This window comes from Odontesthes bonariensis, chromosome 16 (genome assembly GCF_027942865.1).
Source record: "Odontesthes bonariensis isolate fOdoBon6 chromosome 16, fOdoBon6.hap1, whole genome shotgun sequence".
Taxonomy (NCBI): Eukaryota; Metazoa; Chordata; class Actinopteri; order Atheriniformes; family Atherinopsidae; genus Odontesthes; species Odontesthes bonariensis.
Genome location: NC_134521.1, coordinates 17,758,250 through 17,773,630, shown reverse-complemented (window position 1 = coordinate 17,773,630; position 15,381 = coordinate 17,758,250). Strand labels below are relative to the sequence as shown.

General features: G+C 38.0%; 1 protein-coding gene across 1 annotated transcript; it reads right to left on the bottom strand.

Annotated features, from left to right (window-relative positions):
* Window positions 1-6,202: 6,202 nt before the first annotated feature.
* On the bottom strand, window positions 6,203-11,275 carry igsf5a (immunoglobulin superfamily, member 5a). Its single transcript, XM_075487267.1, has 6 exons — window positions 11,181-11,275; window positions 7,891-8,004; window positions 7,726-7,750; window positions 7,552-7,640; window positions 7,132-7,187; window positions 6,203-6,469 (listed from the first exon to the last, which is right to left on the bottom strand). The coding sequence occupies exons 1-6, from the start codon at window positions 11,236-11,238 to the stop codon at window positions 6,380-6,382; spliced, it is 432 nt and encodes a 143-aa protein (XP_075343382.1). The 5' UTR covers window positions 11,239-11,275; the 3' UTR covers window positions 6,203-6,379.
* Between the last annotated feature and the right edge of the window lie 4,106 nt (window positions 11,276-15,381).

Genomic DNA, 15,381 nt, shown 5'->3' with positions numbered 1-15,381 from the left:
GTCAGACATTTTACCCTCAAATGTAATCATTTAGATGTTAGCTTTTCGGGAGGTCAAACTGTACTCAGAGTGGGATGATTCACCAGAATTATCATTATTATTATTCATACAGAAGTATATGTCCCACGCACTGAACACTCAGCAACAGTAAGTTCAATCATAAAAGAAAAGAGGGGAAAGGAGAGGTCTGATCACTCTAAAGAAGCTGTATTGCACAGCTGATTACAGATATGAGCAGCTGTGCAAAGGAAGGTTATCTTGGTTGGAAGTGACGTGAAGACCTAACCTGACATCTGGCCAGGTGGCCATATAGAAAGGAGATTTTAACACAAAATGAAAGATAGTTGCATGATATTCTGTTCTTTTGCTCGGTTTAAGCCCAACCCCTGCTTATCACCAGGCTCCCACCACACCTGGCATATTGTCTGTGCTTTGGCAGAGTCTCTGGTGTTGGCGGTAGCAGGCAGACGCTGCATGGTGGTGCTTATACCAGCAGGAGCTGGAAGGGAACAGCGAGAAATGGAAAGTATGAACAAGTTTATTTTCCTGTGTAACCGTCACTCCAAAATATAAACCCAGAGGAGCTTTATGAGAAATGCCTCACAACAGTCACACTGGGTGCAGAATCCAGATTTTCAGTCCTCTCCGGTGCTTCTCTAGCAGTCACCATGACATCTTCCAGAGCCTGAGCGCTTTCGCAAATAAGAATTCAGTAAAATACAGTAAATTCACTGAAAAATGTGCTCATTAAAGGATTAAAAACTTGTACTTACAGCTTGCTCGGGTAGCCTTGAACAATTCCTTAGTTATGCTGCTGTAGTCCCAGGCTACTGGTGGACCTCCCATCATGCACCACTAAAATCCTTCCAGTGCCACCCGTGTCTTTAACTTTGCATCTTCTCTCAGTTTGTGCTTTTTCTTCTGGCTCCCTGCACATTTCTGTTCAGAGTTACGTGTTTCTCATCTCTCGTGGCTTATCCCAACAACCCAGCAAGTGATTTGCTTCTCAGAGCTCATCTTCGCTTTGTCTTAGTTTTGAGTTTCGTTATGATGAAGGTTTTTTCCTTCCCATTATCACCAGGAGCTACCCCAGAAACTATTACTGGGTTTCCCCTTTTTAACACTACAGTTGAGGGTTAACAATCCAAAGTCGGTGAAGGGGAGAGGACCCAAAATGTGGAACAGCAGACCTGAAGCAGATGGAGACTGGACAGAAGGTTCTTTGGAAAAATAAAAACCAAGCGTGGCAGAGCCGGAAAAACATTACTAAACTTTAGAAAACAAAAATCCCAATACAAAACAAATCTGAAGGCAAAACAGACAACCGAGAAACAGACTACGCAGCCATCCATAGGACTGTAAACTGAGCTGAACAGACCATATACTGAGGGAGAACTAACAAGGTAAGGGCTGCAGCTTTGGTTGATTAAAGTATGAGACAGGCGAGGCAGTTGAGCTACCACACAGGGAAACTGAGGATACCAGGAGCAATGAGAAAATTGAGAAAACACAGGACTGAATGCACAGTCAAAGAAGGCTTGAAAAAAAGAAACAAGAAACAATGATAGTAACAACAACCAAAAAGACACTAAACTAAATAACTCAAGAACACAAAAAAGACAGCAGAATGAGGACAAGAAAAAACAAAAGTCGGAGAGTATCTAAATAAGTTACATTCTACTGACTCAGCTGCTTTTGGGTTCTGACACTGTCCACACTGACATCAAAGATTACTGTGACTGGAACTGGATCATCCAATGAAAATAGAGCTTTAAATCTCATGAAAACTTCCATAATGCATTTTTCATGTGGTAAACAGCAAGCTACACCATCTTGGGCGGAACCGGTTCTTGCCTTCTCAGAGGGGATGATCTGGAGCAAGGTTTATCTAATTTTGTAATAGCTGGAGGCCCATGTTTCAAATTATAGTTACTGCAATAACAATGCAGAGAACAACATACAACCTTACACAATGCACTGGCTTGCAGGTGCTCCTATACAATCAGCTAGTTTGCCTGTGATTATATGCTCACATTTTCTATAAGAAGTGAGAAAGAAAATGTATCATTAGATACATGAATCATATAGAAAAAGCTGAGATATGTCAATACAAATACAATAAAATCCTTCATTAGTGTCATCATGTAAAAACTTCAGTTGCTGTCATGACAGAAGTTAACCAAAAAAGAAAAAATAAATTAAGAGAAATGTGGCTGCCACTCGGTTAAAAGATTGATTTTCATCAGAATAGATATATTCTTTTTTTAATCTGGATGTCATATAGAGTGAATGGGAATGTACCCAGTTCTTAGCAAATGGGGAACAGAACTGGCTTTCCAAGGATAAAATCTGCAAAGTAAACAGTAAACTGCAGACCTTCTCTGCCTCCACATCCTGAACACATATTGACAATGTGACAAAGTGGGCACTCACTTGTTCTCTCTCTGCAAGCTAAGTTGCAGGGTTATCCATTACTAGGTGCTTGCCAAGCTCACCCTACATCCTTCAGTCTGATAGTCCCTCAGCTTCAGTCTGGCTCATAATGCTGCTGAGGCATTTATAGCAAAACAACTGACTCCCATCAAGACCTGCTATTTTTAGTGTTACTCCTCTGAATAGTCAGCTTTCAAATATATTTAGATATTTCTTTGCAAGAAGCAGGGGCAACAATGTTATGAAGGTAAAACTGCTGTCTTAACTAAAATAATCCATGGCCAGCAATATTTCATAATGTTGTCACAACTGAATCATGTCAACATTTAACAATTAAATGTCCATAACATTCTGCCTCATGCCAGCAGGAGGAATGCTTACCATCCAACTCCCTGCACTGTCAATTTGGTGATTGGAGTCTGGCTTGGGAAATTAATTTACCAGATGTAAGGGTGGAACTGCTTAGGAAAGCACACTGAAAGCCACAATTTATATTGCTTATCAATAGTCATTGCCGTAGCTCTATTCATTAATTGTATTGATTCTGTCTATTAACTTTTTCACACACTGACAATCTGCTGCTTACATAATAATCTACACGTACGTGGAAGCAAAAGAGATGCTTTTCTGCTCGTCAAATCAGTTGTATATTCTAAAAATAATATAAATAAATAGAATGAATATACAACTACAATCATCCCCTCTAAAAGATATCTTAACAGCGAGCCAAAAACATGAAGCAATGCCGCACTCTCAGAAGAGAGAAAATAAAATGTAAAACTGAGGTGGATCTTCTTGTGTATTCAGGCCATTTATCCTATGTAAAAGAAACTAAATGGAAGAGAACATTACTGTCACTAATATGATTTCCTGGTTGAGACATAAACAAAGCAGGTAATCGGATTTAATGTGGAGTTTCTCAGACTTGAGAGGTTCTTACTGCAGGATGTTGAGCCTCGCTCCCCATCAAGCCACTCTGACAAACACCCTCAGCATATTAATGCTCATGTGTGAATCACTCCAATCATTTGTCCAGACATAGACATATCAGGACACATTAGAGTAGACATGTTTGCTGAAGCGGACACAGTAAGCTGGTAAATCCCAGCAGGCGTTTTTAAACTCAGTCATTTGGAAACAGATAGCTTGGCAGAATTGTCACTGTTGACAAAAAACATTTTTCTCAGCTTCTGAAGCAACTAATAGAAATTAAATCAAAACCATCTCAGAAGTTAAATTATTCACTTCCTCTTAGAGTTATTCAGTACAATGACAGGTAAAAGCACGCAAAGGAACATACTTTGAAATACAGGTCTGAAACGAAGACATTCACATCTGTTGCATCTGGCCTCCTTTCAACTTACCTCTCTTCTTGCTTTATGTCATTGCATCACAGTAATTCCATGCGCATATTTCATAAAACTTGACAAAAACACTGCTAACAGCGCCTGTCAATACCGAAATGAAGTTGATCGAACGAAACTAAATGCATTAGCATACGTTAAACACGAGGGGGCATTGTCTGCATATTACAGACCGAACGCTCACATAAGTGGAAGCAAGTCGTAAAAGAGTCAGTTCCCCTCACTGTTCACACTTGTGTTTTTTTGGATGGCACACGGCGCTGCCCTTTAAACCGTTGGTCTTTGTATGATAGTAACTTGACATCATTTTACTGAACACTTTTGTCACCTTTGTCAATAACATTTATGTAGGGTTAGAGAGTAATCGTGGTTGGAGGCTAAAATAGATTCTTTTAACAATACAGCTGCCACTGTCATGGATACCATTTTACTGGTTGCCGTGGTTACTTTTAAAGACACTCAGGACAAAACTTTATCAGTTTCTGGTTGACTTTAGGTAATAACATCTATCTTTTAAGTTAATTATTGACCGTCTCCGCTAGCATGAACAAACAAAACTTTGGAAAGTTTCAGTTATCTTCCACTTTCACTCCACTCTCATTTAAGAATCTTGTCATGAGTGAACACTCCGGGAAGATGTCATAAACGTTTGATTGATGCGGTCGCTGCTTTGGAACACTTATGCCAAAGAAGTCCCCACAAAAAGCAGAATGTGAAGCCCTGGGGTGGGCATCTGTAAGCAATAATAATTCAGCCTCATGTTTCCAGCCTGTCTCTATCCCAAGGAGGCCTAAAATATTGGTCAGTGCAGGTTCAAGTATGTTGTAGATGAGACGCAGATGAAACTGCCTGTCCTTTTGCTGCAGAACTAAAATGATTCACTGCTGGATTCCACTTTGTCTCTCAAGTGAGCCTTGGGCATATGGACAGTCAAAGTGATGTGCCTGTTTCACAGCAGGAACTTGTTCAAGAAACCCAGGGAAGCCGTGAATCTGCTGATATGTCAAACACAAACTTCTACTAGAACCTGAAGCTTAAGCTTAAAAATCAAATTTATGACCTATAAGCAGACAATCCAAATTAGACTTTCATTCACTGTTTGAAATAGGTGACATCATGGCCAGTTACAAATTAAATTGTATTCTTAATTAGCTGCTGATAACGACACTGAAGTCAGTGGACACTTTCTTATTACTTAATTGATCCAAAGTGAGATGCCATCGCTGCCTTGTGTCTTATCCTAAAGTTCTCCCGAAATGAGTTTGCTGCCTTGTGGTGCATCATGACTCGACAAACAAAGTCTGGCAAGATTAGTTGTAATTAGTTGCCATGTAAAGTTATCTGAGTTCAGTGAGTTTAGTAGGGTAAAAACTGTTTGCTGCACAGACTGAATTCAAACTAAGAAGGTCTACCATAAAGAGTATATACTTTTAATCACAATAATTCACAGTATATATCGTTGTAGTGTGTCACAGCAGTAATAATGCTTTTTTAAGCATTTTATGCTTTGGATACCTCAAAAAGGAACAGCTTACTCACAAAGTCTTCCAGCTACTTAAGACACCCACATGTCACGTTATTAATTTAGAATACTGAGGCGAAATAATTTGTCAAATCATCATATTTATGTGAAAACTGAGTACGTTGTCCTTACTGAAATGATTCAATATGTAATATTGAATTTTCGTCTACCGAACATTTTCAGTGTTGTAGCCAGAAAATTCACGTCTTGACTTTTATTGACTTGACTCGTATTCTTTATTTAATTTTTAAAGAATCTACTGATTTAAATCCCATTTGTGTATACTGTAACTGGAAGAATTGTCTGTTCCAAGAGTCATGTTGTCGTTCGATGGTGCAACTGTCTTGCAAAGCAGTATGTTTGGATAACAAAAAACCTCACTTGAATTCAGGGTAATATCTCATTTCAGTAGGGTTTTTAAAAGTCCTGATTGAGATGTAAGTGAAGCTGCAAATCGACAAAGATAGATCTTACTTTTTCTAGCTATATTAATTCATTTCCATTTTTCAAGAAAACACGGCAACAGTATGTGCCCACTGAGGCTCATAACCAACAATAAAAACTGTTAAGTCAAAAGGGATTTAAAATCCTAAGTTCACATAGTAAATCACATACATGACTTTTCCATTTAAACTGCTAATGGAAGGTATTTAAATTATTTATGCAAGTGTAAGTAAGTGTATTATTAACAATGAATGTCATAAATTACAGATGAAAATGTTTATAGGGAGTGCATTGTTAACCAATAGAAGAAAATAAAATACAATTTAAACATATTTGAGTATTTTTTTAACACAAACAAAGTCTCAATAAAAATATACAGTTCAGGAATAGCACAAATTTGAATTTTTTTTCCATTAAATGTTTCATGGTCTTCTTAGAGTAGACAGTATGACAGTAGATGTCAGACTGTCAGACAGTATGACAGCTCTGGGAAGATCCAGTCATCTCTTCCGACTTCCTCCATTCAAACTAGATCAGACAAGCTTTAAAGTTGCTGTGCAAGTTCATTTTTATTGGTCCCCAAACATTTGTAGACTTCTTGGTCTTCGGTCTCTTCTTACACAGTGGTTGCATGTCTGTGTTTGTGGAAGCCTAATTCATCCACAGCGCCATTTCCTGCCAGGTTACTATTTGCAACACCAGACGTCTAAAAAACAAGATGGCATAAATAATTAATTTGACTTCCCTCCAATGATATGATGTAGTTAATAGTGTGGACTTACTTAACCAACACCCTGTGTATAGTATGGTTCAAAGTTATCCAATAGTAAGTTACCACTTTGTGACCAGGTGATACAGTATAAAAAATGTTCTTGTTAACACTAAATACAGAAAGTTACAATGTCAGCATCGTACAATGCTATCTAAGCATGCAGCGATGCTAGCTATACCAGAAAGTCTGGAAAACCCCTAAAAGATTTTACGTAAAAAAAATATTAATATTATTCAAGTAAGTATTGTTATAGAAATTAGAATTCAGTTCAAAGCTCTGCTGTGTCAAAGTCGATAGCATGGGCTGGCCTTTAGTCTTGTTCCAAGATGTCAGTGTTATGTCTTAGAAAAGAAAGAACATAAAAGGACAGAAGAGCTGTAGATTATATTTGCTTCAGTAAGTGCCGGGACTAAAGTAATGATGGAGAGGGCACCCATGCAAGACTTTTATGCACATGACTACGCTTTACTCCAAACTGGGTATATAAGAAATGTGATTCATTTGCAATTTAATTTTGTGACACTTCAGAATTTTGCTTCATGTTGCTTGTTAATGAAGAAATGTGGCTAATGGGTACAACTTTGTCCCAAACCTACCTCCAAAATGTTGGAGAAATGTAACTGGAGACCCACACCGTCACTGGGTGTTACACCTATGGACAGAAAACAAAGACAAGAGCAAGGCTGGATTACCAACTGGGCCAACAGGTCAATTGAACTGTGGCAGGCTAATGTGTAGATGTTATGAAGGACAAAAACTTCATAACAAGTTGGATTTGACTTGTGAAATAAAGCTTGATCCTGCATTATTACAGCATGCAGGGGCACCATCTTTTAGTGTGTACACTTACAAGACCTTACATATTACTTTGCACATGCCATCCATATTTTTTAATAAAGTGATGTTTCTGGCATGTTTAGCTGTTGTGTCTGTATTTAATGAGAACTTGAAGACATAGAACATATAGTAATATATATTTTTTTAAATATTTGTTTTTAACGTTTGTTTTGTCTTACTTGTCTGACCCTCAAAAGATGGATTTACTTGTCCTTGTTTTTGTCCAGGTGCATTGACGCCACTTAAATGGCTCTGTGTCCTCACTCTCCTGTATTTTAATAAATACAACAAAAAAATGTAGGAACATTTAACAATGAAAATGTACAGTGTGCGAAACACAGATGGTATCTTACCTCACTTCATCTTGGTAATTTGGTTCTAGAGAAGTTAATAAATTAACAAATTAATTATTAGTTACAACAGAGTCCAACATTTTTGCATCTTCTCATTTATATAAAAGAGCATGTTGACATTACATTGTTTTTTTCATTAAAAATAGTGGAAGTTAAGTTAATTACCTTTTTCTTTCCTACGTTTGTAGCAGAAGACTATTCCGAGGATGAGCAAAACTAGCAAAGCCAATGCCGCAAAAGACAGAACTATAGCGATGAGCACTGTCCAATCAGTGGGCACTATTTCAAGAGAAAAGATATTAGTGTTTGAATAAAGAATCATTAATACACCCAAAAGGGCAAAAAGATTATTCCATTGACTTTAAAGTCACTAAACACTGGGCAAAACAAAGTGTTTTGATTAAATATACTGAAAGCAGCACAAGCTGAATGTCACACATATATTTCAATGTGTCATTTCATTAATATGTTTTGTTTATATGTGAAGTTATGTCCACGTGACCACGTGAATTGGATTAAGCGGCTATAGAAAATGGTGGAAAAGATGGATGTGAAGTTGGCGGAGATGGATAATTACACCACAATTACAGAATTCATTTGAAAAGAAAACACCAATGAAAGAGAAAAACGAGTTTCTTACATGGTATTAACTTGTACAGTCTCAGATAACAGCGGCTTCCCTGAGCCATCAGAAAGCCTTGGCACTAACCTGTATGGTAGACTGTGGGGAAATGTAACACCCTATTACTCCTGAAGAAGCAAGCTAAAGAGAAGGTGTTCAGCAAGATCATGTGACCATTGAGTTTTCAACACTGTTTTCACATGAGCATTTTTGACATGAAATATTGGGGTCAAAGAGGTAGAGCAGGTAAGCAGGTAAGATGTTTATATATCATTTCATGTTGAAATGGCTGCTGGGAAGATTGCACCTTAACCACATGGTCCAGCCAGTATAACCACCTTATGTTAACTCTTAAGATTAGATTGACTAAGTTTTCATAAACATCCATTTGTCATCCCTTCAACATGTCCACAGCTCTTTTACTAAAATACAATGATCCTCTCATCTCCTCTAAATCTCAGTTTTCATTAAGGTTGGTGTTCATATTTTTGTTGCCACCGTTTCTGAGGTGAAGCTCTGCTGTTTCCCTTCGACATAAAGCATAATGTCTCAAAGTATAACACTTTGCATTTGTATCTTGTGTTGTGTTCCTGCCATTTAATCTTTGATGAAGAATCTCCTCTTTTCTGCCAATTCCTTTGTTATGGTAGGAAATCAAGAGTCAGTATCTGTCCCAAATCTGCATTAGTCTTTTGAAAATGAGCAAGCCCATAACTGTATAAAGTGTAAATATGTTGCTCCAATATCTATATATAATGTTTAGCATGAGTGATGGTGTCACTGATTTACCAGTAACCCACCCAATGTGGAGTAATGCTTTAAGACTGAAAGATTCAGCTTTTCTTAGATGCTCTTCTTTCAGTTCCTTGTCGTGTTTCTGACCTGATACTTGGTTTGAGATGCTCCACCAGTTATTTAATTAACTTATTTTAATTTATTTCATTAAAAATTACACTATATTTCCAGCCTTTTAATATTCAAGTTTCTCAACTTTTTTTTGAGCCTCTAAATCAGACATTTATCAGCATTTTGATGGAAAAAAAACAACCAGGTTTGAATTTTTGTACATTATTGTATTCTTATCTTTATTACACAGTGTTCCAACTCTTTTGGAAATGGATTTTATGCCGCAATCCAGATGGTCAGTTAGAATTTAACTGGACATTGTGGATTGAAACAGGACTCTTCACTTCCTCTTAGAAATGTAACTTTTCCATGTGTGTTATAAACATGTGATCCTCTCTGTCTCTGTGCACATCTTAGCCGAAACCGTACACTCAGGCTTTTTGCTATTATTTGCTATACACCATATGTTTAATGGGTTTTTCATTGAGTTAAAAACATGATTCTATTAGATTACTGTTCGGTTACTCAGCCTAATCAGTACATATCAGGTATGGAGCTCTATTTGTGGCCTTGCAGGCATGAGACATCCGCTCCGAAACGCAAATGAATGCGTTACTGAGGTATTAAAGAAATCGGTTGTGTTTGACCAGATCAGAAAAGTGTCAAATGTTTGTGTTCATTTATATGGTATCCTACCAATTTAGCATTGCACTTTGAAAAAAAAAAAGGATAGAAGAAGATTCAGTGAATAAAAATAGAGCATTTTTCATCTTTTAGTCTTCTTCTTCTTTCTCTGCAACACCAAACATTTCCATTTACCACAATTTTATCTTTTTCTCCTTTTTGTTATATTTTCTTTAAGCGGGACAGTTTCACAAGTATTTGGCATTATCGCGAAACTATAACAACTCAAATTTATCTCGATTTTCAAATATCTAACATAGATCCGGAGACAAACATTAGAATTTAAATATTATTCAGATTTCAACTCTTTACTGTTTTTATTTAATTGCTGGTATTAAACAAAAAATTTGAGGCCTTCTCAAGGAGTAACCGTTATCACTTCCTGACTCATTTTTTGCATTAAATTAGATTAATGAATGCAGACAAATGCATGGATTTAGCTGATAATAACAATACAGTAGGCCGACATGTATGTTAATCACAGCACAACTAGCTCTTCATTAAATGGCACAATTTTGAGAATAACTCTTTTGATGTTTCACGTTGTTCATACATATCTCACACCAGAGAAATGATTCCGCACAGCTTTCATACTCATGCTTCTGAGCGGCTCTACAAACTCTGCTCATTACTCATAAACTGCAGGTCAATATACAAGATTAACAGGTTAACAAATCTGTTGGGTCAGAAAAATGAGGCCATTGCTTCAACTTACAGGCAGGGTAAGATACACGTGCATACTTGTTGCAACTTTTGTCTGCAGTATGGGTCAGTATCGTCTACACTCTGACTGCTTAGAGCGGGTGGCATGAAGAAGACCTGCTAAGTATTAGGTGAGTGGTCATAAGGTTGTGGCTGATCGATATACATTGTCAGGCTGTCTATGCAGAGTCAGGATATTTCACAATTTGCTTTCCCTGTGGTTTCTGTAGGTGAACTAGACTCATATGCCTTTTCATATGTGACTCATGCACTTCTTCTTTTTTTTCATTGCTACAGTTCTTACTACAGTTTTAATCACTTTTTGTTTGGAGAGCGCCCTGTGATTGACTGGGGTACCCTGTTTCTCGTCCAATGGCTGTTGATATAGGCCCCCCTCACCAGGACCCTGAATAGGATTACGCAGGTCTAGAAAATAGATTGCAGAGCAGCTATGCCAGTGCAAATTAAACATTTCTAATACACAGTCTCTGTGTTTTCAGGTGGCGGAACTCCTGGTTTGTATCTTTCTAAACTTTTCCAGCAGAGAGAGAAATGCTGAGATCAAATGTGTGAGATAAAGAGTTGTGCAAGACTTTCTTACCAACCACCATGAAGACAGAGCTGGACTGGGGGGTTTTCAGTGCTGGCACAGCAGCCATGCATTCAACTGCCGTGTCTCTCACTGCTCGGAATGTCAGGACGCTAGTGGAGTTGAAGGTATTCCCATCAGCCATGCTGGTGGTGCTGTACAGGCTGGTGTCCACAGCTTGACCATTTAGTCTCCAAGAGACAGAAGGTGAAGGATACCAAGCAGTTGAATCACACTTAAACTCTACCAGGTGGTCCTGCATCACTGTCGTGTTTCCTCCTATGATGCTGACTGTACCACTCTCTGACAATGAAGATCACAGAGGGGGGATAGAGGGAAGTTAGACTCAGGAATACATCTTTCTCTTCTTTATTTTAAAACAGGGAACAGTTTAGAAGGTAAGGACACGGGTCTCTCATAACATAGAACTTAAAAGATTTGATGTTGCTGTATGTGCCCGACTCCACAGATCACTTTGATGTAAAGTTAAAGTAAGACCTCCTGGTTTACAAAAGAAACATTACAGAAATGAACAAAGGTTCTCTTTATCCTTTACAGGAGATAATCAGTCTATATCGACCATCTAGCAACATGTGCAGGCATGTCTTAAATGGCATCACAGTGATGATTTCTACCATTTCACTCAGAGCTCAAAGCTCTGAATTAAGAAGACTCATGTCAGAAGCTGCTCGGAATGGAGAGAAATGGCACACTTCTGCCATCCAGAGTACATTGCAGTGACTGCATCTCTCTTGCAACTAAATGTAAATCTTTTTAAAAAATTGAAATATAAAAGATTATACAGAGTCAAGATGAGAGTATCTCTAAGATCCTGAAGCTTGGGGAACTTCCTGTTCTTGATTTGTTGCATCCACAATGTCACTTGTGTCAAATATAAAAAATGTTTTAGCAGCAACTTATGTCTCTCAAAATACTAAATAACACACAGTTTCCAAAGTCATCAAGTTTATGCACTGTATATATACAGTATATATACAGTGTATATATACTGTATATATACTGTAGGTTCAGTCTCACCTTGAACGTAAAGCTGTGCGGTCTTCGGTGGGAGTTTTTCCGCAGTGCAGATGACCGACCCAGCGTCTGTGCGGTTGACGTTGTGGATTGTGAACTCCACACAGCTCGTAACGTTAATGATGCACATTCTGGCAGAAAACTGCTCTGATGTCGATGTGTCGCCACCTGGAAGGACATTGAGGACCGGCACCCCTCTGACAGTCCAAGTCATAAACTGCCACTCTCCCTGCACAGTGGCCCTGAATTGGGCATCAGAGCCCTGCACCACTGTTAAGTCCAACGGTTCCAGCTGGATCCTTTCTGTCACCACTGGACAAAGAAAACGTTCATATCAAGATACCATAACCTGTATGCACTTATTTGGTTTTATTTGCACATGCGTGCACTGTTAAATATTCAAGTTTGATATTTACATTAAACTTTTAGTGGAACTGATAGAGCTGACTGCAGAAATGATAAAACTGGATCATGTGACGTCTATCTATTGCTGTAACAATACCCTTAACTCTGAAATTTTTTCAAAACTTCAATAAGTTACGTACACAATATTCCTCTAGCCTCCCTTTGCTCAAAAAACAGGCCCTGTTGCTGTTGTCACAGGCTCCACCTCTATGTCGGTTAGTGAGTTACACATTCAGACTGAATCTCCTGTTCTGCCACAATCCAGAGGCACAATCCAGAGACTTTTCCCCATTCTCAGGGGAAAGCAGGATTATCATCGGATAATTGTATGAATAAACTGCAACAGATTGCAATCTGAGTAGATAGATATAGATAGATAGATATACATAAGGTCACTATGTGACTGGTGACTATGTGCATTCTTAGTTCACCTTAAAGCTTGAGTCGTGTTTGTGTTTGTTCAAAGTGCGTAAAACTACTACAAAGGACATATGTTTGAGTTTCAATCTTGTAAAGACCCAACAGAACAAAGCAAATAAAAAATCTTTTCAAATTCTTTACGTGTGCAACATTAAAGCCAGTTTGTTTGCTATTTATGGCTCTTAGAAGGAAAACTATTCCTCTGTTTCAAACGGTTATCAGTGTCTGGAATGAGCATGACTGTTTAAGAATGGCTGATTAGATCCATAACAGTGTGTTTGGCTTCAGTGCTCACTTTTATCCATAGTATATTACAACGTGAATTCACATTTATTTAAAAATGTACACAGTGTTGCCATGCAAGACCTGGCAGTGAGGATCAGACCTTGTAGTTAGAGTACAATTAGCTCTTTTTCCTCCAAGTGCCATAAGCACTTCAAGGGCTTAGATCCTAATCCTCATTGTATTCAGTCACATCAGACTCCTCACAGTTCTATCAAAATGGCCGTTATCAAGTCTCAACAAGTGCATAAATAAATGCATTTAATGCGTTTCTGTACAGAAACAATAGCCTAATTAAGCATTTGGAGAAAAAACTGTTGAAATTGTAAGAACTCAAATTAATATTGTTTTTTCTGTATATAAGCTCATTAAGAAGACTTATACTTTTCTCATATTTATACAGTTTGGCAGGTTGTCACAGACTCTGAGGTCAAATGTAAATGCAGTGAAGATGTAGAAAGGTACACATGTACATGACCTAAAACCCATCAGAAGTGGATGTAAATTCAATGAGGAAGGTCAGATGAAAGCACATTGTTGGTATTGGTATTTTTTCTTAGGGTTGTGTCTCTTTTCTCTTTCTTTTTTTGCCTTTTTTCTTTTTTTTTTTAACCTTTCTTTTATGTTATTTGATGGAAAGAAGACGTGTTTTTATTCCCAAAAATAAAAATCTCCAGCCACAAAATAAAGCCAGATGTGTACTTACCTTTGTACAGTAGTGAATAGATGTAGAAAAGGCTAAACCATGATATCCAGGAAATAGCCATGCTACACTGTGGTTAATCTGAAAAATTAAATAGATGTTGCAACTGTTAACCACATAAGTTTTGAGGAACTTGTAAAAAAACATGTGTGATGAGAAAACAAACAAATGTAAATTTGTATAAGCTCAAGAACCTAAAGAAAGAAGCTAAACCACAAGTAGAAGATATAAGGCATAATTGACCACCTTCTGTTATTGTTAAAAAAAAAATAGAAGGCAGTCGGTTAAAAAGTGTCCAGCAAAAAACTAAATAGAACATATCAACATCCAGACTTTTTATGGTGGCTGAGATCATGTTGGGTGTGACTCTGTTTTCAGTGAGAATAGAGTAATTAATTTAATTGTATCACCCCAAAAGTCTGATAAGATATGTGAAAAGGACTGTGTTTATGATGTGATTATTCATCCACTCTGAATGACAGTAGTTAGGGAAGCCTGTAAAAAAACTGTTTCATCCCCCTTCTTACGATACTGTACTACTAATGCGCCGGTACCTCCTTACCAGGAAATAAATGTTACAGGTGCTATCTGCACATTTCAAAGGTTTTACATACATCGAAGAGTTGATGTCTAAGCATAAATAAATTATATGGCTCATCTTAAAGAGCCCCATTTTCAATTAGATGAACTTACTGTGTGACAGCTCCTGTGTTGTGTGCAGTGCAGTCGATCAAATCTTCATTTCCTGAAACAGCAGGTGAGCAGCAGACTCCACCTGTGGCCATGAAACTGCTACAGGGGGCAAGGTTCAGCCACAGCCTCTATAACCCAGCCCTTATCTGCTCAACATACCTGTCACTGAGTAATAATGCCCCAAATGTTTTCACCTGAACAGACAGGTGGGGCAGAGGTGTGCTATCAAAGGATAAGTCTAGTAATACGTTTTTTATGAGGTAGTCGGCTTAGGGCTGGTTTTATTTACAAATCTTTTTCATTACCTGAAGATTGTCTTTTCATCTTATCTTTCAGTCCTGTTTTTTTTTTTTCTTATGGCAAGTCTTTACGGCGGCCGTGGCTAGAGTGGGTCGTCCAATAACCGGAAGGTTGGCGGTTCTATCCCCACTCTCACTGCTCCAAGATTGGTGAACTGACAGCTGGAGGGGTGGCAGTCAGGGCTCTAAATTAACTTTTTTCATCAACAGCCAAAATGGCTAGTTGATGTTAATCTCACTAGCCAAACACACACTCACTAATGGGTCAAAGTGGCTAGTAAATTGGTCTTTTCTACCAGCCAAACTTAAATTTCACCAGCATTTGGCCGGTTGGCTGGTGTTAATTTAAAGCCCTGGTGACAGTCCAACTCCTTGC